The following is a 25544-nucleotide window of genomic DNA, read 5'->3' as shown; positions in this document are numbered from 1 at the left end:
CACTTATTCCCTAAATCTACGGTGGTGCCTCATTGAGCTGAAATACTTCTGATGGAACTGCCTTGCCTGTGACCATCCTGTTTGTCTACCTGTCTTGCCGCCTCCCATTCTGGCCAGCCTGTAGACCACCTCTGAACTTCCACACCCTTCTGCTCCCCCATCAGCTGAATGTTCTTAAGAAAGAGCCACTATATTGTATTTCTCCCTGTGTGAATAGTACAGTTTTCTCATATTAGATACACATTCAGTAAGTTCTTAAGTTAAGAAATTATGGAAAAGGATCTAATGGCAGGGAGAATCTCAATATTTCATTCAGCTATAACAAAAGTTTATTCTGTACAGATTTATTTCAAGAATTGCATCTTCTTGATCATAGCATATTTCTACATTTGGAATAAGTTAAGCACAGCAGTATCTGAATTCAGGAGTCCATCTCACCTGAAAGACTTGTAAATGCATAAATGGGTTTGCTGATTTTTATGTTTTAGTGGAAAGAAATATGACAGATAATTTTGTAAGTTCCCATTAAAAATAGAAGATTTCTTTTATCTTAATTCAGTTTCTCAGAATTAGTTTCAGCTTATATAATTTTTAATTGGGATGACATGATTTTTAATATCATTGTTTGATTTCAGTACACACTAAATAGGTATTACAGTTGAGATTCCTGCATTTCTTTTGTGCACAAAGAATAATGCCTCACAAGATGTTTACAATTAAAAGAGTTTTGCTTGAATCATTGTGCATTACTAGAAAAGTCTCAGAAATCACCTTTTTATACTTTAGCTTAGACTGACTTACAGTTCATCACTGACCAACTTTAATTGCAAATGTTTGGGGGCAAAAACCATGTTATTTTAGTTTTTTGGTGCTTATGTGTGCAACAAAGACCAGGGATCATGAAAGGTGTATGATGGGGTGGTCATGAGATGGGTGTCCAAATGAGTCAGGCTGCTTCCTGGCAAAGCTGGACAAAAAGGTGGGTCCCAGATGAGAAAGTGAGATGAAAAGAAGGTAGATGAGATCAAGGTGTTCACAAGAGATTGGGGTGGTACTGAGGGATTTCTTGAGGCTTAACTGAAGCCAGAACACCAAAGACCATGTAATAACATTTAGTATTTATTCTTGCTAGTAGTGTTGAGTTCTGTTTACTTTCTTTAATCCTGAAGATCTTTGTTAGAAACATTAGCTCTATATCTAGGGCATTAGTTACTATAACCCAGATCTAATTTTACCTCTAACATTTTCTATTGATTCAGCATATAAACTTCAGTGTTCTTTTGGATATGAAAGTGTTATCCTTTTTCATGCTTTTTTTTTAACTGTTAAGTTTTATGGTGTCTTCTCTTCTCATTTTACATCTTTCCCCCCATTAATAGATGTGCTTTTTGGCTCCAGAGGAAAATTAAGAATGTGGACTGATTAAAGACATTATTTCATCTGTAGTGGTTGTATACTTGGCATAGGCAGTAAATAGCTTTTCTTGTTTTGTGTTTGATATCATTAGGACCCAAACAGGCCTAGACAAAGGGTACTAATCAGCAGCATTCAACATCTCTTGTGTTCGGACCCAGCCCTCTAACTGGGATGTTTGTATTGACCTCATCGAGGAAGGCTGGCTGCTTAACAAATTTGGCCAAGCCTGTCCCAAACTAGAAGAGTTTGTATACAATATGTGGGCTTTAAAGCAGAAAACCAGATGATGCCCTTCCTTAAAAAGAAGGATTTGTCAGTAATGATGACCTGTTGTTTCCCCAAAAGCAAGATACTGTGATCTCACCCACTGTTATCCTCTAGGAGGCAGGCACGTCTGATTCATGGCTGTATTGGAAGCAACCAGGCTTATGACAGATTGGCAAAGTGCAGTCTTGAAAATCTTGGATGTTCAGCGTTTGTTTATAATGTTTTCACAAATGTATTAAGTTGGTACATGTGGTAATTTCTGCGAAAGTCATTAATTACTTTTTTGCCTCTGCACCTCTTCTGGATTTTATCCATTGCCTCCCAGAAAAATGAGTTCCTTGTATAACCAGTTCTACCTTGTCATCGAAGAAGATTATACCACTGCTTGCATTAAAGGCTCAGGGGTCTTTGCAAAATTTCCAGGAATTTTTTAAAACTATTCTTTTTTTTACTAAGATGTCTTTTAAAAAACATCCATAGATAAAATAGCTTTCTTTTAAATTATTGGAGTTTCCATTGGACTCTCATTAATAGGATTAAAGTCCAAGTTTCTGCTAAGTTATCTTCTTTGATTACTGAGCTTTCTTCTTCTCTTACTGAAGGACAGTTGTAAATATGGAATTATATTGGTATTCTTTGATTTGCCAGATTTTGTGGTATCATAAACATTAGCAACCTTTCTTCATGGTTCTATATAAGGATTAGAAAATAGTTCCTCACTGCAGAAAAGGTTCTTGGAGGTTTTTAAGAAATGTTTTTTAACCTTTTTAAAATTTCGTATAGCTTTTGTGTTTATTGATTTGATATTAATGCATTGCATATTAATATAAAGGCCATATACTTTAATTTTGGGGTAAGATTTGACCTCATAGACCTCCTGAGTCCTATTCTAATGAAGGACCAAACTTGGAAAGTAAATATTATTTGCCCTGGCTTACATTACCTGAGTCTGAAAACAGGGAATGAGAATTGTTAACATTTTAAAAAGTGTACTCAGTTTGATGGCCTTGTTTCTTTGGTTTACTAATTAGCATTCTTATGTACAAAATCAAAGATTTTTACTTTATTGTTGTTTTCTTAGATAGCAAAACTTTTTAAGGAAATGCTTTATTTTGACCTTATTATATCTTTGATTATTTAAGACAATAAGGCAAAAATTTCTCACTTATGAAAGAACTAAGTTTCTTTTTCGTTTTTTGTGTCATTTCTGCTTATTTTTCAATGTTTTCTTATTACCAAATATTGCCTGAAAGTCATCTATGATCCTAGCTCAATGAAGTGTCTACATTTTCCATGAGAACTTTGGAATTTTGCTTTCCCAAATTCAGAACCTAAATGCAGGAAAATAAAATAATAAATAACCAGGATATCTTTTACACCTAAAACAATTTTTGAGATTTCACAGACACTGAAAATATCACAGAGATTTATACTTTCATCTTATAAAAAGAGAAGTGCTAGAAACAGTTTTGCTTGAAATGTTACTGTTGTAAAAGTTTATAGGAAACTTGTCTAATAAAAATAGACTCTCAGCCTTCCCTATGATACAATTGTATAAATTGTTATTAATATAAATATTAGTATAAATATTTTAGAAATTGCTCTATGGGAAGTTCCTGGATATTTGTCAGTTCTCCCACTTTCATAATATTTTCAACAGCCTTTATTTGTGGAGCAATTTTTAATTCACAGAAAAATCGAGAAGAAGATACAGAGATTTCCTGTAGACCTCCTGTCCCCATACCTACTTGCACAGCCTTCCCCATTATCAGCATTCCTCACCAGAGTGGTACATTTGTTAAAATTGATGACCCTATATTTGCATAGTAGTATCGCCCAGAATTCATAGTTTACCTTAGGGTTTGTTCTCAGTGGTCTACAGTTGACGGATTTGTACAAGTGTATAATAGGCCTGAGTCTATCCTTCCAGTATCATACTGAGTAGTTTCACTGCCCTTTAAATCCTCTGTCTTCTGCCTATTCCTCCAGTCCTCCAGAACTTTTTCTCGCTCACTGTGAACCTTGTAAAGAGAATCAGTCTTTTTATACCTCACAGTTACAAGCCAAGAAAAAAATCCTTGTGAATAAATGACAACATAAAACAACTTTGGGTTCCTTAAAAAGAAGATATGAATCCATTTTTAAACAAATATTTCTTTTTGTTGTCTTCATGTATTTGAGTTGCAGGCTACTCACTTTATATCTTGCTTTACAGATAAATAAATGGTTAACCAGAGTTGATATGCCATGGCTCTAAATGAACAGTTAATAGAACTGTGGACTCTGGAAAGTTTGTCTAGAGCAGGTCTGGAATCACCACCAGTTTCCAGTTACTTATCGCCAGTGGATGCAGAACCCCATCAACATGGGGAATCCTTTGATACACATTAAGACTAAGATGATATTGCTTAGGATGCATCTGCTATGGTTCTGTTTATTACTGAGATCAGTTATATTGCCTTGGCTGTTTTCAAAAGTATTTTTCTTGTGTATTGCTTTAGTAGTTAGCATCAGTAGAATCAAAGCTGGAAGGAATGAACAATTATACACACTATTATGGATGAATATTTCAAACAACAATGTGTTGAGCAGAAGAAACCAGGAAGAGTATACACTTTGTGATTGCATTTTTGTAAAGTTAGCAAGGCCAACCAGTCTGTTGTGTTAGAATTCAGGATAGTTGTCAGTTAGGAATGGGGAGGGGCAGTGACTGTAATGGGACAAGAGGGAGATGGACTCAGCTTGTGAAAATTCATTAAGCTGTACCATTATGATTTGTGTATTTTTTAACCAAAAACTTGAAATAATTATAGCAGTTATAAGATAACTGAGGGGAAGAAACAGCTGCTGAGTAACAGCAGGAATAGTAGGAGGGCCCAAGATGGGGATGGGGTGAGGCTGAGCCAGGGTGAATACCACTGGCATAACCCAAGCACCATGTTTTGGAGCAAAGAAAAGAAGGGTTCCCCTAGAGACAAATTACACAGCTACTTGATGACAGCATTTATTAATGTATTTAATAATGCATGCATATTGAGCATGTACTGTGTCCTAGCTGTGGGGCAGGATGCCTGTATATAGGTGGAAACCAGAGTGACCATGCCAGATCCTGCCCTTTTGGAGTTTCTTTATTTTTTCAGAACAACTCATGATTGTCTTTATTTGTTCATTTTACATTTTTATTGGAATATAGTTGCTTTACAACATTGTTTTAGTGTCTGCTGTAGAGATAAGTAAATCAGCTCTATGTATACATGTATCTCCCCTTTTTGGATTTCCTTCCCATTTGGGTCACCACAGAGCATTGAGTAGAGTTCCCTGTGCTGCATAGGATGTTCTCATTAGTTATCTATTTTATACATATTTTATACATAATGGGTTTCCCTTGTGGCTCAGCTGGTAAAGAATCTGCCTGCCATGTGGGAGACCTGGGTTCGATCCCTGGGTTGGGAAGATCCCCTGGAGAAGGGAAAGGCTACCCACTCTAGTATTCTGGCCTGGTAAATTTCATGGACTGTATAGTTCATGGGGTTGCAAAGAGTCAGAAATGACTGAGAGACTTTCTCCCTCACTTTTATACATAATGGTGTATATATGTCCACCCCAATCTCCCAATTCATCCCATCTACCCTCCTTTACCCCTTGGTATCCATAGGTTTGTTTTCTATGTCTGTGTCTCTATTTCTGCTTTGTAAATAAGATCATCTATACCATCTTTTTCAGATTGCACATTAATATACGATATTTGTTTTTCTCTTTCTGACTTAGAAGTCAGATTTTCTAGCTGACTCATTTACATGACCCGCCCCGCCTAGTAGACATTTCAGTTTGCATTTCCTTGGTTCACATTCATCTTCCTATTTCAGAAAGCTGGGCATTTCATTTTGTTAAAGCACAGGCTAGAATTTCCTTTCTTCTCTACTTGTTGCATGTTTTGTTGTGTTCAAGGAAGAATGTTCTGAGAATTGTGTTTAGTTTACTATTCTTTGCAAGAGACCCTGGTCTTCCAGAGAGGCTGTGATAGGGAGCAGAGAGAATTCTTGCTACATCCTCCTCTTGGCCCATAGAATTGAGTCCCCATCATGTCTGTGTGGGTAAACTCATTCACAGCACTTGGCTCCCAGGCTTGTCATTTGATCAGGCTCTCATCTGCATGTCAATGAGGCTTAAAGCCCATGGAAAGAATTAACTGGTCTTGGATGTTTATGCAGCTTTTCAGCAAAGGCAATTGAAAGCAAAGTTGCCCTGACTGAGTTGATTGTCTTGGAGCAAATATATAGTGAAGTAATCATGTTAATATTATGTGACTAGAGTTATATGATATTTTCAGTGATCAGCCTAGTAGGAGTTTAAACATGAACAAAAACACAAACTAATCAAAAACAGTAAATGAAACATCCCTTTTAAAGCAGATCAACTGGCCTTTTATTTTTATACTCTTTTTTCAGAGTAAAGCATAGGACAAACTCAGGTTTCTTTGGAGTTTATGAACCATGTTTTCTATTTTCTATTGCATTTTAAAACCAACAATATTAATTTCCAGTTGTATTTCTTTTCTGTTAGGGCTAATTAAAGAAAACATGTTTGTTTTTCTAGGCACAATCCCAAATTTGCAAGTGCAAGGATACAAATTCTGGTTTTATGTTCCAAAGGAATGTTTAGGTTTTGAGATCATACTACTCTTTAGTAAAATAAAAGTTAGTGTGTGAGGTGGGTACATGCATTCTTTGTTCAAGAGTTTAGCCTCATACCATAGACGTTTCTAGAGAGGTAAGCAAATTCCATGCAAAGACTTTTCTGTTACTTCTCCACAGGTTATATAAACACACAACAGATTCAACTCAGATTTCAAATCGTGTTTCAGAGGCCATAAATTTATTAGGTAAGACCCCTCAAAATTTGTACATTCCTTTTGTTTGGTTAATGTTTCTCATCTGTAGGATGGCCTCCCCTAAAAAAAAATCTCAAAAAAGCTTGATTTTCGCATTCTTTCAAAGTGAGAGATAGCCATATAAGATCCTTCATGATTTTCCTTCTAAGTAAAGTTGAAGCAACTCTGTGCCAATACATAATGGTATAGAGCAGTGGTCCCCAACCTTTTTGGCACCAGGGACCAGTTTTGTGGAAGACAGTTTTCCCATGGATCGAGGGCCATGGTGAAAGGGGAGGCGGTTCAAATGCATTACATTTATTATGCACTTTATTTCTATCATTACATCAGCTTCACCTCAGATCATCAAGCGTTAGATCCTGGACATTGGAGACCCCCTGGTATAGAGTGAAGCCCTATTCTATAAAGTGATTAGGTTATAAACTTGGTGTGTGAGGCAGAAAACACGTCTAGTCACAATAACCCCTGAATGCCTGTTAAATTGCCCTTAAAATCCACCTTCCCATAAGCCCAGTGCTGTCAGCTTTTCCTCCAACATTGGAAACAGTGCTTTGTCTTTGCACATCAGATGATGTAGGGCCACATTATAGGGAAAAGTAACACTAGATCCTACACGACATGGTGGGATTCCCACAGCGTGAAATGGAACCAACTCAATGGTTGGAACAGCTAATTTCCTATCTTGAGTCTCATGTTCATTTTCAGGCCCAGACTCGTTGAGGAGAGTGGTGAGTAGAATTTCTCATGTTACGTCAATTGCCTTCCTTCCTTCCTCCCTCTCACTATAGAGCTGAATTTAAGTTAATGCCTATATACAATGATACCACTGTATCTGTGAGGCCCCTCCAGGGCTTTTTCTGTGCAAAACACACCAACAGACATGTCAGGGAAAATATGTTATCAATTCCAGGGTTAAACACTTGAAAACAATACAGTAATGAAAGGTTGAAGTGGTCTGAACCCCGACTCTCCTACTGGATAGCATATGATTATGGTTTAGTATAACTGGTTCTGAAGGTGGGTGGCATTTATACATGTATAAATATATGTAGATTGTGTCTAATACTGTGCCAAAATGTGTTTTGGCAACAATAGATGTTGCAAGAGTTGGCTTCCTATTTAAAAGGTCATTACACAGTTTATACGCCTAAAGTTCTTTCTGACTGGATTGAAATAACTGGGCACATTTTACTTACAATTTTATGCACACACACACACACACACACACACACACACACACACATGCACAGGCTTCCTGACACGTTGATAAGGGCTTTTGCGGCTTGACTGCTTCTGGGAGTTTGAGCACCGTGTTTTTCTCACACTGTTGGACAGTGCAAATGGCCCTCCATCCCCAGAGTGATACTGGGGATTAGCTCTACAGTTCCCTTTCAAGTCGACCTCCTTGATTTTTTGCCTTCCTTTCTCTCACACACATGCACTCTCACCACCAGTCATGCATCACCAAGGCCTGTTGGCCCCACCCTCTGAGCACACTAGAGTCTGGCTCTGGTGTGGTTCTAGCCAAGCCGCTGCAGCATCAGGCCTGACTCTGGGTTCCCTCCTGAGTGCTGTTTCTACCCTTCCGTTCTTACAGTTTGGTCTCTAACCGGCTGCTTGTCTGATCTCATTAAATATAATCAGCTCATGACACTGCCTCTGTTTGCAGCCATTCACTGACGTCCCTCCACCATCAGAGTAAACTTCAAACTCCTTTCCGTGGGCTATAAAGCCATGAACCCCCACCCCTCCACCTGCTTCTCAGACCTGGTCTCCTCCAACTTGCTTGCACCTACTCTCCTCCACATTAGCCTTCCCGCTCTTTGCTTCTGTTGCATTCCCTCTCACTGGAGACCTTTTGCACTGGCAGTTCCCTCTGCTTGGAATCCTCCTCCCCTACATTCTGTGTGTCTTGATGTCTTTTGTTAAGAAAAAGCCCTTTCTTGATCCACCATAATTTAAAAAGTCCAACCTTCTCCCCCTAGTCATCCTCAGTCTGCCTTTTTTCTTGTTGCTCTTACCCAAACCTGAAAATACTTTATATACTTGTTTGTTTATTGTCTGATTAATCCATTGGAATTGTGCTGGTTATTTAAATTTAAACATAACAGATGAAAATGAAATAAAACCTGAAACTGAGCTCTTCAGTGGCCATGGCCATCTTAGAAGTGTGCAGTGGATACTAGCTTCTCGCGGCTACCTCATCAGACAATGCCCATTTAGAGCATTCCCATTATCTATATGTATACACAATGAAATACTACTCAGCCGTAAAAAAGGAATAAAACAATGCCATTTGCATCAACATGGATGGATCTAGAGATTATCATACTAAGTGAAGTAAGTCAGACAGAGGAAAACAGATATCATATGACACCACCTATATGCGATATCTAAAAAAAATAATACAAAGGAATTTATTTATGAAAGAGACTCAGACACAGGAAAACTTTTGGTTCCCAAAGGAAGTGGACAGGGGAGGGATAAATTAGGAGCTTGAGATTAACAGATATATAGTACTATATATAAAATAGATAAACAAAAGCACTGACTGTATAACACAGGGGACTATATTTTAACAACTGAGTTTTCTTAGGGCAGTGAGCCTGTCTTGCTTATTCACTGCTGAATGCTCAGTGGCTGAGTCTAACACATGATGCTCGATAAATGTGTGGCAGGAAGGAAAAAGAGAAGGAAGAGGGAAAGGAGAAGGAGGGAAAGAAGAGCCTTGTATCTTTTAGGAAGAGACATCTTTATCACTTTAGTGTTCATCTCCAGTCCTTCTGTACCCCAAAACAGGCTTAAATTTCAGGCTTACAAAATTTCTTTTTTATATATAAGGGAAGCCTTATATGCAATGGAATCCCTTTGAATTCCCCTGTGTTTGCCACCTTTTGTCTCTTCTTAGAGTCTCACTTTGGGGACTCCAGCCTACAAAGAGAGACATTATCAGACTTCCAGGAGAAAAGCATATTTTTCCTGGTCTCTGTCTAGTACAATAAACCATTTTCCTTCCTTTATCTCTAGGATGTATGCACAATGTTTTTTTCTCTAAGGCTAGAGTTCTCAAAAGTTAGAAATATGGAATGTGGGTACCTGCAGGTTATTTGTGTAACTTTTCTGAACTTACCTTGTGGAAACCATACTTCTGAGAGGTGTCTTGGCAATGTAACAACTCTATATCACACCAATTGGTGAGATGTTTAGCATAAGGATTGCAGCTGAGTGTTGATTAAAAGCAGCACTTTCCTCCTGGCTTGCTTCAGAGCTAAGACCCTTATAAATTGTTGCTATGAACTTTTGAACTCAGAGAAACTTCTGGATATATGTAATAAGACGTAAGGTGATCCAGAGCTAAGAATTTGTGTCTTCCTTGTAACAAATCACATCTATTAAAAATAAGTCTGATGCTTTGCTTTTTAAGATTTTCCTCTAACTTAATGCTTTAAAAATTATCTGAAACCTTTAAATACACTTTCTAAAGTGTTTTTTTAAGTTCTTAATATACAATTATCTAGATAGGAAATGATTCCATATAGCTGATATAAAAATAAGAATGCTTTCAGAAACAGTACTTTGTTATTTTTGTTTTAAGACAGAGAAATCTATTGTTTAAGCCCAGAATAATTTACTAAACTATACTCTGAAGCCTAGATTCTAGTTAGATTTGAATTATCAAAATAATGTCACAGCATTTAAATTTCTGAGTAATTTCACACTGAATATTCTTTTGCCCCGAGTGACAACATATGTTTAAATCTTGAACAGAACAAATAAACTTTGTGGATTCTCTATGCCTTTCTTCACAAAGCTTACTGAATCAGTGAATACCTTTATTTAATAGGATCTTATGAGAGAATTATAATAGCTATTAGAGGAAAGTCATATTCATTTTATTTTTTTGGAAAAAGGTAGAGCAGAATATGTCTTTAAAAGCCAAGTGCTCATCAGCCCATGAATCTGTAGTTGTAGAGATAAAGAGCTGGGTCTCTAGCATATGTTGCTGTTATTTGTAGCCACACGTGATGGGTCATGCTCCAAGGATTCCTGGGTAAGGAACATGCTGCAACTTGGAGAACCTGCTGGATTTTAAGCACCTCTTTATGCAGTCAGAGTTGATGTTTTTGTACTTGTGGCCGGGCTCTTTCATGCAGAAGTGGGAAAACATTGTTCCAGGGAGCACCTGTAAACACTTTCCCACCATGCTTTTTGAATTTTAACATTTGATGTCGAATTGCTTTTGGCTGCTTGAGACCTAAATATTTAGTAACATAGCCAGCCCTCCCCTTGAAAAGAGTATCCCACAACAAGCAAATGCCTGGAAGTGCTTCAGCTGTCTATAGCAGCACCAGTTGAACAGAATTCCTGGAGCCTCTTGGAGCTCCGGGCCTTCTATCTTCTCGTTAGGCTAGTTGTTCAGCCAGTCCCAGAAATTAACATTGCAAGTGTCTTTCTCATGAAGATTGGTAATGAATAGGGTTATATTAGAGACTGAGCTGAAAGCTACTGGTTCCCACCAACTCCAGCATTCCGGCTCCCAGTATCCCGTCTCCTGAGGGCCTTAGGAATATTATTCACTGTAGATTGAAATCCTTTCTCCAACAATGACCTGCTTTGTAAACTAATAATTGGCTTACCCCCATGTCTCAGTTTTCCTGTCTCTGAAACGGGGATGGTTATAACTACTTTGCCAGGGTGGTTGTAAGTTTTACAGATTAGGCATGTGAACTGCCTGGCATGTGGAAGCTGCTCAAAAATAGTACTGTCTCTTTAGATTCATGAAATTCGTTAGCTGGAACTCTACTTGAAGAGGAGAAATGGCTTTTTGGATCCCTTTCACTTAGCACTTAAGTTTTATTTTGTAATGTCTCCAAGTATTCTCATGAAAAAAAAAAAGTATGATTATGTGTACCAGAGGCCCTTATTATCTGAGAATAATCAGGAGAGGAATAAAACCCTGCTTAAAAAGTGAAGTCACTAAAAACTTGAACATGTTTTCATAGTATAGTAAAACACAAAATTCTCGTCATTCGAATCTCTCTTGAAAAATTCAATAGAAATTATGGAAATAAGTCCAGCTATGCCTCAGTTTGTATTTAATTAGACCTAGGTTAGATCTTTAGAATGAATTGCCTGTTAATTCTTTCAACAAAATTATACATTTATGTTACGTGACATCCTTTATTTTGTATTTGTCTTTTTAGTACATAATGATGGTCATTTTTGCAAAAAGAAAAAAAAAAGGTCCTTGTGCTTCATCAAGTTATCCAAAGCCTCATCTTTACCTTTTACTCATCAAATCATTCTCTTGTGAAACATCTGTTTCACCATCATCCTTGTTGATGTGTTTCTGGAATTACTAACCCCTCCAATGTTTTCCAGTGACCTGATGTGTATTTTAAGCAGTTACTCAACACAATTTCAATACTTCATGGATCCTGATCTTTTGCAAGCTTTGCAGTTTTGCTTCCAGTCCACTTGCATTGTATTCGTGTTGCATTGAAGGAGGGTTGGAAACATCCCACAGCCCATGTGGGACGGGTTTCCACAGATGTTGATTAATGGACACAGAGAGATGCTGCTTGTAAGCAGAGTGGGATGTTGAGGTCAGAGTGGCTAAAGCAGCCCATTCATGAATATTTTCATATCATGATGACTTTTCTCTCTCTCTGTAACCTGGAAACTGGGCAAGTTGGATAAGCAGGCCTCCCTGAGTGGAGTTATTGTCATCCCTTGATGAAGAACTTTCTCCCTGACCTTAAGGGCCTCCGCATGATCTTGTTCAGCATGTTTGCTCGTGCTATCCCCTGGGTTTTCTAGATCAGCTTTTCCATCAGTATCATTTGATCTTCTCCTTCCACATAATCAGTTTCAAATGACAGACCAGACATAGAAGAAGAGAGAAAGATCTTTCATGTTTCCTCAGCCCTATGTCAGCACAGTCAACTTCTAACCTTTTATAAAACTGGCTGGTAATGATTTTGAAAGGGTGACCCTTGTAATTTTCTAGCACTGGAGGATGGATACAGTTTGGGAACAATGGAAAATGGAGGGTAACATGTGTGAATGTTTTCAATTCCAGCTGCAGGATCCTGATTTCTTAATCATCACTGACCTTAATACATTGAGTAATTTTTTATTATTACTGGGGATATTGTAGTAGATCTGTAGTGAAAATAATAATAAAAGCAATAACAACTAATATCTGTTGAGCACTGTTCCAAGGACTTTGCCTCTGTGATCTCATTAACTCTTTACAAAACCCTCAGAATTACCATATGATCCAGCAATCTCACTCCTGGGAATATATCCAGATAAAATTCTAATGTGAAAGATACATGGACCCCAGTGTTCAGAGCAGCATTATTTACAATAGCCAAGACATGTAAGTAACCTAAATGTCCATGAATAGATGAGTGGATAAAGAAGATGTGGTGTGTGTGTGTGTGTGTGTGTGTGTGTGTGTGTGTGTATATATATATATACTATTACTCAGCCATAAAAAGAATGAAATAATGCCATTTGCAGCAACATGGATAGACCTAGAGATTATCATACTAAGAGAAGTAAGTCAGGCAGAGAAAGACAGATATCATATGATACCACTTATATGTGGAATATTTTTAAAATGATACAAATGAACTTATTTATAAACCAGAAATAGACTCACAGATTTCAAAAACAAACTTACAGATACCAAAGGGGAAAGGATAAATGAGGAATTTAGGATTAACATATACACACTACTATATACAGGCTCCCTGGTGGCTCAGATGGTAAATGGTCTGCCTACAATGCAGGAGACCCAGGTTTGATCCCTGGGTTGGGAAGATCCTCTAGAGAAGGAAACGGCAACCCACTCCAGTATTCTCGCCTGGAAAATCCCATGGACAGAGGAGCATGGTAGGCTACAGTCCATGGGGTCACAAAGAGTTGGACTACTATATACAAAACAGATAAACAACAAGGACTTACTGTATAGCATAGGGAACTATATTCAATATCATGTAATAACCTATAATGGAAAAGAATCTGAAAAAAGTATATATTTTCAGATACTTTATATATGTATATATATATATATAAAACTGAATCACTTTGCTGTATGTGGGCTAGGTGTATGTTAGTCACTCAGTCGTGTCTGATTCTTTGCAGCCCCATGGACTAGGCCCCTCTGTCCATGGGATTCTCAAGGCCAGAATACTGGAGTGGGTTGCCATTTCCTTCTCTAGGGGATCTTCCCAACCCAGGGATCGAACCTGGGTGTCCTGCATTGCAGGCAGATTCTTTACCATCTGAGACACCAGGGAGGCCCTGCATACCTGAAGCAAACACAACATTGTAAGTCAACAATGTCTCAATTAAAAAAAATTTTTTTAAAAACCCTCAGAGGTCAAATTCCTATTTTACAGATGAAGATTCGAGTCTCTGTCACTTACATGCCTGTGATCGTTGGATGATGTAGTAGAGATCTGTCAAGAGTGTGAGGTGAATATAAATGTCAGTGCCCTCTGAGGTACAAGGATTACCACTATAAATCACCGCAGGGGATATGTTGGAAATTCAGAAATCTGGCTATTTTTTGACCCCAGGAATGGAGCAAATGGTGGAGAGCCAGGTTTGTCCTCTGTGAAGCTCAAAGATGTGCAGGGAACTGCAGTGTTGACTGAAGAGAACTTAAGTGAGTTAGAGCAGGGATATTTTAAGGCTTATCAGTAGAAATGGAATGTGTGAAGTCATAGAACTCATAGGAACGTGTGCTGGTTACCGAGTGCAGAATCAGCCTAAATGGGAGAGGAGGAAACTGGAGAATGTCGACATATGACTAGATAACAAGGGAGCGCGCCAAGGACTCGATTGGAGCTTGATGAGTGAAGCAGCAGTCCAGCTGAGGCTGAACTGAGCAGGAACCACGCTCAGAAGCCTTAGAAGTGCTCCCACCCACCCTGCCCCACCTCCACCATAATGATATAATGATAACAAGTGCAGGCACATGAGTTGAATAATGTAGCAACATGTGCTCCAACTATCTTCACCTCGGAGGATGGAGTTTGGAAAGTTTGATAAGGGTTTGAATCACAGATGAACTGTATGGTTGAGAGAAAAAGAAGCTATATTTGAAACATTGAATTTCTAGGTACCATGGCTTCTCTTGTTTGTCTCCCTAACTTCGTTGCACTTACTGCCACATATCCATGCTGTGTAGCCTGTTCTGCCGGTTGTCATTGCTTCCCAGAAGGAACTTGGTGTGCAAGTGACAGAGTTCCTTCCCAGGGAGACTCTGTAGAAGGAGGCTGAGACTGACCAGGGCCCCTGTGGTTGAAGTTTACTCCCTTCACCTCACCTGGAAGAGTCAGGCCCAGGAAAAGGGGAAACGGATGTGGAACTAGAAGTAAGCCTGAGGATCAATCCAACATGACTTAAAATACAAAGGGGAAAAGGAAGGAAGAAAACGTAATCCCTATTTGCCATAGCGCCTAGGATGGTGCAAGAAACTGATGATGACTTGTAGCATGTCTCTTGATTGATTTTAAATGATTTGAAGCTGAAAAATATCCTAAAGCAACCCACCACATTTAATTCATCTAAAAAAATAAGCATCTGTGTTCAGCTTCTTCTTCTTCAGATATTTGACATAGTTGTGAGACATTTTTTTTTTAATTGAAGTAGAGTTGATTTACAATGTTGTGTTAGTTTTTGGTGTATAGCAACAGTGGACCAAGACCTTTGACCTAATTTTTTATTAGACCCTTAAAGGAAAATAAGGAAGAATATCAGACAAGTCCAGGTGTTACTGGATTTAGTAGTAGAAGCTGATCTTAGAAGAAGTAGAAAGTTGTGGTGGGTTAAGAAGTAAAAAGAGACATGAATGCAGATGCCCCTTTTGAGATGTTCAGATGAAAGGACAGAAGAGATGGGATGGAATCCAAAGCTGGGATGTGCTTTTTTGATTATTGTTTATCTGGCTGCGCTGGGTCTTAGTTGCAGCACATGGGATCTTCCATCTTAGTTACAGTTGTGAACTCTTAATTGCAGTTGTGAACTCTTAGTTGCAGTATATGGGATTTAGTTCCCTGACCAGGGATTGAACCTGGGTCCCCTGCATTGGGATCAGCGCGTCTTAGCCACTGGACCACCAGAAAAGTCCCTGGGATGGGTTCTATTTGTCGGGTTGGTGAGACTTGAGGATGTGTGTGGTCAGGGTGATGGGTTTAATCCTCAGACAGTAGAGATGTAGACCGAGGGACTTAGGGCTGGAGTCAAGCCTGGAGAAGGTGGGGGGAGTTTTCCACAACTGCCTGCCAAGGAACCGAGCTTAGGCTGCAGAGACAGTGCATTTAGAGTTCCAGCCTTTGGCAAAGAGCCATGTAGCACCTTCCACTTACAAGCAGAAAGCACCTCTAGACTGTCTTATGATTTTAGGAAGTAAGTACTCACAAAAACTGGCAGTTATACAAGACTTTGTAGCCTTCAGACTGGGTTCATAATTTCATTTGACCTATGCTAACCTTATTACACAGGCTTCCCTGGTGGTTCAGAGGTTAAAGCGTCTGCCTGCAACACAGGAGACCCAGGTTCGATCCTTGGGTCAGGAAGATCCCCTGGAGAAGGAAATGGCAACCCACTCCAGTATTCTTGACTGGAGAATCCCATGGACAGAGGAGCCTGGTAGGCTAAAGTCCACGGGGTCTCAAAGAGTCAGACACGACTGAGCGACTTCACTCACTCAACCTTATTACACACACCTCATGTGCATACAAACATATGTGTATGCTTGTTTATACACACACTTATATACACACACATGAAACTATATATATTTCATTGTCTCTAAAAGAAAGTGAAAGTGTCTCAGTCGTATCTGACTCTTTGCAACCCCATGGACTGTGTAGTCCATGGAATTCTCCAGGCAAGAATACTGAAGTGGGTAGCCATTCCCTTCTCCAGGGGATCTTCCCAACCCAGGGATTGAACCTAAGTCTCCTGCGTTGCAGACAAATTCTTTGCCTGCTGAGTCACCAGTGAAGCCCAATATATAAGTGTTAGTGAAAGTCATTCACTTGTGTCCGGCTCTTTGCGACCCCATGGACTGTAGCCTGCCAGGCTCCTCTGTCCATGGAATTCTCCAGGCTACCCACTCCAGTATTCTGGCCTGGAGAATTCCACGGACTGTATAGTCCATGGGGTTGCAAAGAGTCAGGCACAGCTGAGTGACTTTCATGGTCTCTGGGAAACCTTTATTAGGAATTTGAGGCTAAGAGCAGATATAACCTGACAGATCTTTCACAATCTGTTCATGAATTAACCCAGGTTTTATAGCTTCGGATTCCTAGGGACAGACTTTGCCATTCTCAGAGGTTGGCCTAGGGAGTGTCATGTGTAGGTTCCTAGGGACATGTCCGTATCCCCGCAGACAGACTTGCCCATTCTCACAGGCTGCCCTAGAAAGTGTCCTGTGTATGTCCTGCCCGCTCCCCTTTACTTCCTCTTCTCCAGGCCTTTCAGCCTTGGACATGGGGGCCACTCTTCTCCGCGATGGCATCTCCTCCCCTCCTAGCCTCCCATGTTCTGATGGAGAGCCTCCCCCAGATTCTGCCCACAAAGATTCCCCATCCTGGGCCCTTTCTTTCTACATGCAGCAAGGAAAGACCCCCACCACGGTCCTCATTCCAGCAGACTGTTTCTTCACGGCCTGGTTCTCCAATTCTCTCAGCTTTCTCTGCTACCACATTTCTTTGGGCTTTGAACCCAGTATTTGTCCCCACCCCCTGCTCTGTGGAGCCCCGGAACCCTGGTGGGACTCACGATTCAGTCAGGTACGACTGAAACCAAGCAGGCAAGTTCCTCAGCTCTACTGAAGCTAGCAATTCCTTCTCAGTTCCTGAGAGGGTTTGAGGAGAGAACATATGCAGAGGGTCCAGCTCAGTGCCAGACTTAATCAATCTGAGCTCTGTTTCCCCACCAGAGTGGCCTGGAGCTCTTACCCTCATTTCCCAGCACTTTGCACACTAATATAATTAGCAACATTAGTATATCTAAAAGGCAATTACCATTTAATTGCTCTGGCCCCAGCCAGCCTGAAGTTACTCTCCAGTCACTTCCAATTTGGAGCTAGGGCGTTTTTCAGTCTTCCCCAGGCCAATCACAAAATCACTGCCTTGGAGAGAATTAAAACAACCTACAGGCAGCCATTGATTACAAGATAAAGGATTTGGTAATTTACCCCATTTCGTTCTATATAAAAATGCAAATATCAATTTGTTCCTAGCCACAGACAGCTCCAAGCAGCATCTCTCTGTGACTTGGTGGATTATCCTGCTTGGCGAGAGCAGCGCCACCCTCCAGAAGGTGTGCCCTTCCCCATACGTGCTATACTGATCATTACAGTAAATCAGTGCCCTCCTGTAGATACAGACCTAGAATCAAGTTTCAGGCATCTCGTCTTAAAAGACAGTGATTTGTATTACATACTCAATTTAAAGGAGTAAATGCCCTTCCCTCAGCCTGTAAGATTTGTTTATCTTAGCGCTACTGTGAGAACTTAATGCCCAAATGAAGGCAGCAGCGTGTTTTATTTCTTCCACTCCCACCCGACGTTGCATAAAGTAACAGCAGCCTCTAATCATGAGGAACCCAAAGTAAATACTCTTGAGATTTCGAATCCAGATCTTTACTATTAGAATCGCACATGTGCGTTTGAGGAAACCTAGATTGCCTTAAGCCACACGGAAAGCATTTACATCTGAGCCACTTTACGTGTGATTGCAAGTTAAAGTAAATTCTAAATAACTTTAGCAGTTTGCGACTTGGAAAACAGCCTGGGCCATATAAATTCTCCCTTAGTTCTTTTTCTGTTAAATCTTATGCCAAAGTAAATCGAAGCTGTAGAGAACCTTTGAACTCCTCAGTTCTCAAATGACCTCAGTGAAGTTGGATTGGCAGAGCCAGTGTTTAGTTTCCAAAGGAAACTTTTTTTTTTCTTTTTCTTTCCTCCTTGAAATGTACACAGGACAGTTACCTTCCTTGAGGGAGGATGCAGTCCTTGGAGGAGGAGGAGGAGGAGATAGGTGGGCTTCCTGTGCCCCCTGCCCTGGGCCCTATTTCTGCCTCTCAGAAAGGGGCTTTCGGCCGTCAGCAGCTCATCACTGCAGTTCCAGGGGAGCCTTGGGGTTGGCACCTAGGTTTCTTAACAGCTCTGCTTCACAAGTCAGTCAGCTTTGCTTTCCCCCTTCCCTTTCTCTTTCAAAAAGATCTGTTGAAAGCAAAAGGTCTGAGGTTCTGTGCCACCTCTTCTGCTGGTTCTCCACACTTCAGTTTCCTTTCCTGTGAATTGGAGGTTAAAAAGGGTTCTGGCCACACAGGGTCTTCTCTTCTCTTGAGTGTTTTATTCTTGTACTCATGACCACACAGTTTATCACATTGTATTATTCATGATTTATTAGTTATTAGTAAATAATGTATTTACATTTATCTTAAATGATATATACGTGCGTGTGTGTGTGTGTGTGTGTGTATATATATATATATACACACACACATACATGTAGTAGGTTTGAGTGTGTGTGTGCTAAGTCACTTCAGTCATGTCTGACTCTTTGTGACCCCACGGACTGTAGCCCACCAGGCTCCTCTGTCCATGGGATTCTCCAGGCAAGAATACTGGAGTGGGTTGCCATGCCTTTTTCTAGGGAATCTTCCTGACCACGGGATCGAACCCACACCTCTAATGTCTCCTGCACTGGCAGGCAGGTGGGTTCTTTATCACTAGCACCACCTGGGGAGACCCATACATGTAATATAAATAGTATATATTAACATAGCATTAAACTTCAGTGTGTTCTTACAACTAAACCGCACACCTCTTGAAGGCAGGGACAGTGGCCTCCATTTCTGTGCATCACCCTTGGAGTCCAGTGCTGAGCGGGGCTCACAACAGTTCTCGGTAGACAGTCAGGTGAGGCAGTCTTACAGAGGAGCCTCCGTAGCCATACTGTGCCATGGTTAACAAAAGCATCATCCATCAGTCAAGACAACATTCACAAAAATCAGTTTTACTCCCCTTATATTGTAATGCGTGCTATTTTTAATATACACCTCTAATATATACTGTCAAGATATGTAAATAACCTTGAAGGAAAAAAATGACATTTATATTTTATACTTTTGCTCTGCTGCCAAGGAACATATTACATGTTTGCTAATCCTTTGAAAAACAAATGTTTATGTAAGCCTTTAGAGAAGGGGGTTTAAAAAACATTTTTACCCTTAGCCCTCAGCTCTAAGAGTATTTGCCATAAATTGTTACTATGTCAACATATTTGAAAAATAGCATCACATAGACAATTTCTTCATTCCCTACCTCAAAATAAAATCTCAAGGTGGCTGTATGTTGTCTTCTATTTAGGATTGTTTTTCAATAATCTACAGACTCACTCCAGGTGATCATTGTGCCTCTGCTTAAATATGATCAGGAATGGGGTCCTCACTTCTGCTGATATCAACTCTTTTCTCTTTCTTGTAAGGCATCTTGAACTGGTGTACAGAATATTTAAAGATCTTTATGATATTCAAAAGTGTAAATGCCCTTAATGTATGTTATTATTGTTGAAGGAGAAGGGAGAAGACTGCTATCCAAAACATCTACATGACTTGTGTATTATAAACCCAAGAAAACTCTTTATCAAGAAGTGCATATTATGGGCTCTATAGGTTGGGTGTACCAATTGTAAATGATCAGTAAACTATCAAGAACTGTCAACAGAAAACCCACAGTCAGACAGCACTGTGGAGAGGTGCTGGTAAAGAACCAGTGGTTTCAGAATCAGTCACACCTGACTTTGAGTCCTGTATCTATTTCTTAGCAGCTTTGAGCAATTTGCTTTCCTCTCTGGTCTTTTACTTTCTCATTAGTGATATAAGAATGATATTAAGGATTAAATGAGATCATATTTATAAAGCAGAACACCAAAACAGTGTTTGGCCCAAATTTATGTTAAATAAATGGTAACCAGTATGAGCAATGTTATTGTGTTATCACTGTATTATTGTTATTGTTATTATTATAAATTCAGAGGTGCCTGTTTGGCTGCAGCTGACACTGAAGTAATGGGTGTTTCTTAGGGAAGAAAAATGTGGTATGGGGACTCTGAGTTGGCTACCTGTCTTAACAGCCAGTTGGGGATAAGGAGTTTAGTAGGAAGTGTCAGCCCCCAAGCTTACCTCCCTTGGGTGGAATTGTAAGGTCCAACTTTCCTACTTGTTAACACTGCTATAAACCACTTACTTATACCCTTATTGAAAGGGTTCAGTTCAGTTCAGTCACTCAGTCGTGTTTGAGTCTTTGCAACCCCATGGACTGCAGCACGCCAGGCTTGCCTGTCCATCACCAACTCCCTGAGTTTGCTCAAATTCAGGTCCATTGAATCGGTGATGCCATCCAACCATCTCATCCTCTGTCAACTCGTTCTCCTCCTGCCTTCAATCTTTCCCAGCATCAGGGTCTTTTCTAATGAGTCAGTTCTTCGCATCAGGTGGCCAAAGTATTGGAGTTTCATCTTCAGCATCAGTCCTTCCAATGAACACCTAGGACTGATTTCCTTTAGGATGGACTGGTTGGATCTCCTTGGAGTCCAAGGGACTCTCAAGAGTCTTCTTCAACACCACAGTTCAAAAGCATCCATTCTTCGGTGCTCAGCTTTCTTTATAGTCCAACTCTCACATCCTTACATGACTACTGGAAAAAACATAGCTAATACTGATCTTATCATTATGTAGGTAAAATACCAGCCCATATCTTATCACTCTATTCTGTATTTTTTGCTCAGGCCAGTATTGTCCTAGTAAAATAATTCCTCCCCTACCCAAAGCCCTGAGTTGCAGCATTTGCCGATTTCCATGGTGTAAATACTTTCAGGATACCCAGTTTCAAACTTGCAAGTGACTGCTCTGTAGTTGCTGAGCACAGAGTTGGGAAGAGATGCACACAGTTGCTCAAGTCAGTGCAAGCTGGTTCCAGAGCACCACTGGGTCAGAGCGAAGCATGTGTTGCGATAGTACAGGATAGAATGATTGACAGTGAAATCTACAAGCATGTAGAATGGAGGGAAAATAGCTTCTCCTGGGAATGACTAACAGAATTCATTCAGAAAGTGATTACATGAGCAGCATGATTTAGTACCGTTTTTCTGTCCTTGCTCTGTACTCTGTCGTCATACTGAGGACAGAAATCTTTTCCTAGTTGCTTGTGCCCAATTGGCAGTGGGGTGCAGAGGTGGAGGGTTGAGTGGTGGGCCTCCCTAATGGTTTTTGAATATCAAATTGTTTCTTTAACCAGTAGTTTAAAGTTTTGGTTTTGGACATAGTGCCCATGTTTGTAAAAATGTCTCCTTTCCTCCCTTCCCCTCTCCCTCCCTTCTCCCTCCCTCCCTCCCTGTCTTCTTTATTCCCTTCCCTGTGGCCTCCCAAGTATTTTCTATCATCTGTTTTGTAATCCTAACAACCCCCAAGGGATCATCAGAATAGGTAATAGTATTCCTGTTCTGCAAAAATGGTAGAGACATTAGAAAACTGCTATCCTTCATAAATTTCTATCATGTTATTAATGTCATCGGTAATACATAATTTTGTTATTTGGAAACCTTCATAGTTATTCAAGCACCCCCATGTCTTTAATATTTTTTGAGTGGAGAGGGTCATTTCAACCTCTGGCTATCTGTCCTTTGTTGTCACACAGTTAATTTTCTCCTCTCCCTCATGGTTGTTGAAAATTGTATCACACTGTATCTAGGAAATTGCATTACTGTGCTATAAATACATTTCTGAGAACTTTTAATTAAGTGATGATACCTAGAACTTTCTCATTATAATTAAATCCCTAGAGATGATAAAACAGAATCCTCTTGAGAAGCTGTTTTGTTTCCAGTGGCTCAGCACTGGAACAAGCATAATTCGTTGCAAACCATCTCTGAATTATTAGAGTGACACCAGTTGTGGAGTGTGTCAACATAGTGGCTTAAAAAAACCCAGGTCTCCTTACTAAAGACTTCTTAAAAGTTTTCCAAGTGCCTTATGACTCAAAGAAGAAGCCGTCTGAGCTCACCGACTCGCCATTTACCATGAAGTCCTCTATGGATGTGCTTGAAATCGTCACTTGCATCCTTCTAATCCTTGTGAGCTTTGTTGGAAACCTGTGTTTATTTTATTCTACAAGAAAGTGTATGACCGGGCGTCCAGAGACATCCTTTCTTCTGATTTTCAGTCTTGTATTTGTCCACCTCATTAAGAACTTGGTGGTGAATGTCATGAAAATTGTTTATTCTTCTGGTTGCACGTTGGATTCAGCTGGCTGCAAAGTCCTGCGCTTCACGGCAGCCCTGACGACATCCCTGGCCATCTGGTTCATGTTACATTTCGCGTTGCTCTACCACCAGAAGCTGTACCAGACTCTCCACCCGTTGAGTGAGCCTCCAAACCCGGACCATCAGAAGCGTTCCTTAAAGGTGGTTTCTGCACTTTGGATGACAGGCGTGGCAGTGTACCTTCCAGTCTTACTCTATACTAGAAAATCAGAATACCTGAATGCAGGAAATGATACAGACCCCTTGTCTGCAAACAGGATTCACATGGATTGCTTAACTGACTTTGGAAACAAGCAAGTAGAATTTTACTATGAGGACGTGTTTTTGGTTCTAATTGACATTCTCCCTTTAGCCACCTTAGTCTTTGTCTGTTTCTGGATGTCTTTTCTGCTTTCGGAGAGAAAGAAGATGACATATGGTGACGTCTGGATTGGAGACGATGATTCAGAAATTGAAATCCTTAGAGGGGCCAAGTTTAGTATTTTATTAATGTGGCTGATCACTCCACTTTGGATTTCTCATTTTATCTTAGTCTATTTCTTGAAAGGCTTGGCAGTCTGTGTCTTTTTTCCAGCTGTTCTCACAGCCCTCTCTTCAGGCTTCTCTGCGCTCAGTCCTTTCCTGCTTATGTTGGTGAATTACAGAATAAAGTTGGTGTCTTTCTGTGATGCCAAAGAGAAAAAACCCACACCACAGCCTGCAAATGTTATTCTCTCTCCATATGCTTAATGGCAAAAAAATCCTCTGCTTTAACTCTGGGGAGTCAGACCAAACTTCCACAATGCTCATCAACAGATAATTTCTGAAAGAAGGACTAAAAGACTGACTTCTCCTCAGAAAAAGACTTCTGAGGGGAACAGTGCAAGAAGACATTTGAACCTGAAGTTATTATAAGTTGAAGAAAAATAGTCATCTCAACATTTGCGATTTCACACAATACCACAGTTTTTAGTGTAGGACCCAACAGTGATCATAGTCTGGAAGTGAACTCAACAAGCAATGTATTAAGTATTTACTCTATGTAAAAAATTATGTTAAAAAGCAGCATATTATAAAAACTGAGGATTACACTGCCTAGCTGAATTCCTTTAAAAGTACTTAACAGTAATCTTGTGTTTTCATCTTGTGTTTTCTCTTGACATGCTATGACATATATTGGAAGTGTATTAGTTAAGTATACAGTGTTCATTTTTGCACTTTTAATCACAGTACCTCACCTAAACTAGAAGCAGATTCTGTTCATTTCCCTTCCTCTAATTATCTTTAGTAAATTCGGCTAGAGAAAACCTTTGGATGAAACAATCAGTGCTTGCTAAATCATATTCTTTCTGTATGTACAGATGTGCAAATATTTGATTACTACAGACATTTAACCCACTCTTCTTACTTAATCACCTTAACTTGCAACTTTACTTCTCTTCAGAAAAAAAGATATTTATTTTAATAGACTTTATTTCCTCTTTTGGTTATTAAGTTGGTACATTTTAATTGGAAGAATTGACTAGTATCCATAATAATCAATTTTTCTAAACTTAGATTTAGTAAAAATAAGCACATTATAATTTAAAATATATGACCAGGGTTTTATCTTTTACAGTTAGCCAGTGTAGCCATTTGGACTGCTTCAGATTCAATAAATAATAATTTTATATATCTTATGATGCATATATGTTGTATAAGCATTGAATTTTAAGTTAATTTTTACTCAATTCTTGCATTTCATTTTCCTTCTTTATGAGTAGACTTGGGGTTTATTGCATTATGGTTCTAGTGACTGGATGCCCCTAAGTTGGGGTTCTTGCTCTGAAAAGGCTCCTTCTAAAATTTTAAACCTGGATCTCATTAACAGGAGAAATGTAGAACATCTTTGTTGCTGTGAAGTGCTATGGAGAAAGGAATTTTTAAAGTAACCAAGGCCCAAATTTTGTAGGGTTCGGTAGGCCCTACAAAATGTCTTGTCCCTTGTATAGCACTGAGAATTAAAATACACACACACACACAGACTTAAGACCTTCTGAGGTTTCTGGGTGGTCTTCATGGGAAATGCTTAGTTGAGTCCGCTGAGGAAGTTTAATCAGAAGGGCACTATGCATGGATCCTATATAATGAAGTTAACATCTGTGGAGATGGAGGATGTGGGGAAGAGGTCACCATCTTTTAATTAAGTGCAGATGTAGCCGGGGCTGGGACTAGCCATTGATCTTAGGTAGTAGTTCTCAAATGTGGTTCTGGGACCAGCAGAATCGGTAGCATCTGGGAACTTGTTAGACATGTAAATTCTCAGGCCTCAGCCCAGAGCTACAATTTGGGCAGTTGGACCCAGCACCTTGTTTTTAACAAGCCTTCTGGTTGATTCTCATGCAGGCTGAACTTTGAGAACCACTGGCCTAGAGTTACTCAGAAGTTTAAGCCTCACCAACAATGAGAAGTGTTAGAACGAAGCCGAGATAATGGACACCTGACGTAGTCTTTGATGCTCCGGTACATGTTGCTTTTATGTCTATTGCTCTCTAGAACGGGAATCAGGATTGTCATCTGTGTTGCATACATTCTCAATAATAATTGCCAAATAAATCCACTGTAAAAGTCAAGCAATCTTTGCAAAATCAAGA

At 39.7% G+C, this 25544-nt stretch overlaps 2 protein-coding genes across 17 annotated transcripts in view; both read left to right on the top strand.

Moving 5' to 3' along the window:
- The window catches only part of SNCAIP (synuclein alpha interacting protein), a 153767-nt gene that overhangs the window by 39346 nt on the left and 88877 nt on the right, over window positions 1-25544 (top strand). Inside the window, exons 1-2 of one of the 16 annotated variants that reach the window (XM_070465110.1) lie at window positions 12880-12959; window positions 13987-14062. The exons of 12 other annotated variants lie outside the window; for them this stretch is intronic. The gene's annotated coding sequence lies outside the window, so the exon portion shown is untranslated. Of the gene's footprint in view, window positions 1-6497; window positions 6566-12879; window positions 12960-13986; window positions 14063-25296; window positions 25414-25544 lie in introns of those variants that run through there. 3 more of the 16 variants (XM_070465109.1, XM_020891023.2, XM_070465108.1) reach the window with 3 other exon arrangements.
- LOC139032211 (uncharacterized) lies at window positions 22690-23661 on the top strand. The gene has a single exon (XM_070458838.1). The coding sequence runs from the start codon at window positions 22690-22692 to the stop codon at window positions 23659-23661; it is 972 nt and encodes a 323-aa protein (XP_070314939.1).

Source organism: Odocoileus virginianus, chromosome 3 (assembly GCF_023699985.2).
Source record: "Odocoileus virginianus isolate 20LAN1187 ecotype Illinois chromosome 3, Ovbor_1.2, whole genome shotgun sequence".
Lineage (NCBI taxonomy): Eukaryota > Metazoa > Chordata > Mammalia > Artiodactyla > Cervidae > Odocoileus > Odocoileus virginianus.
This window is presented reverse-complemented; position numbering and strand designations above follow the sequence as displayed.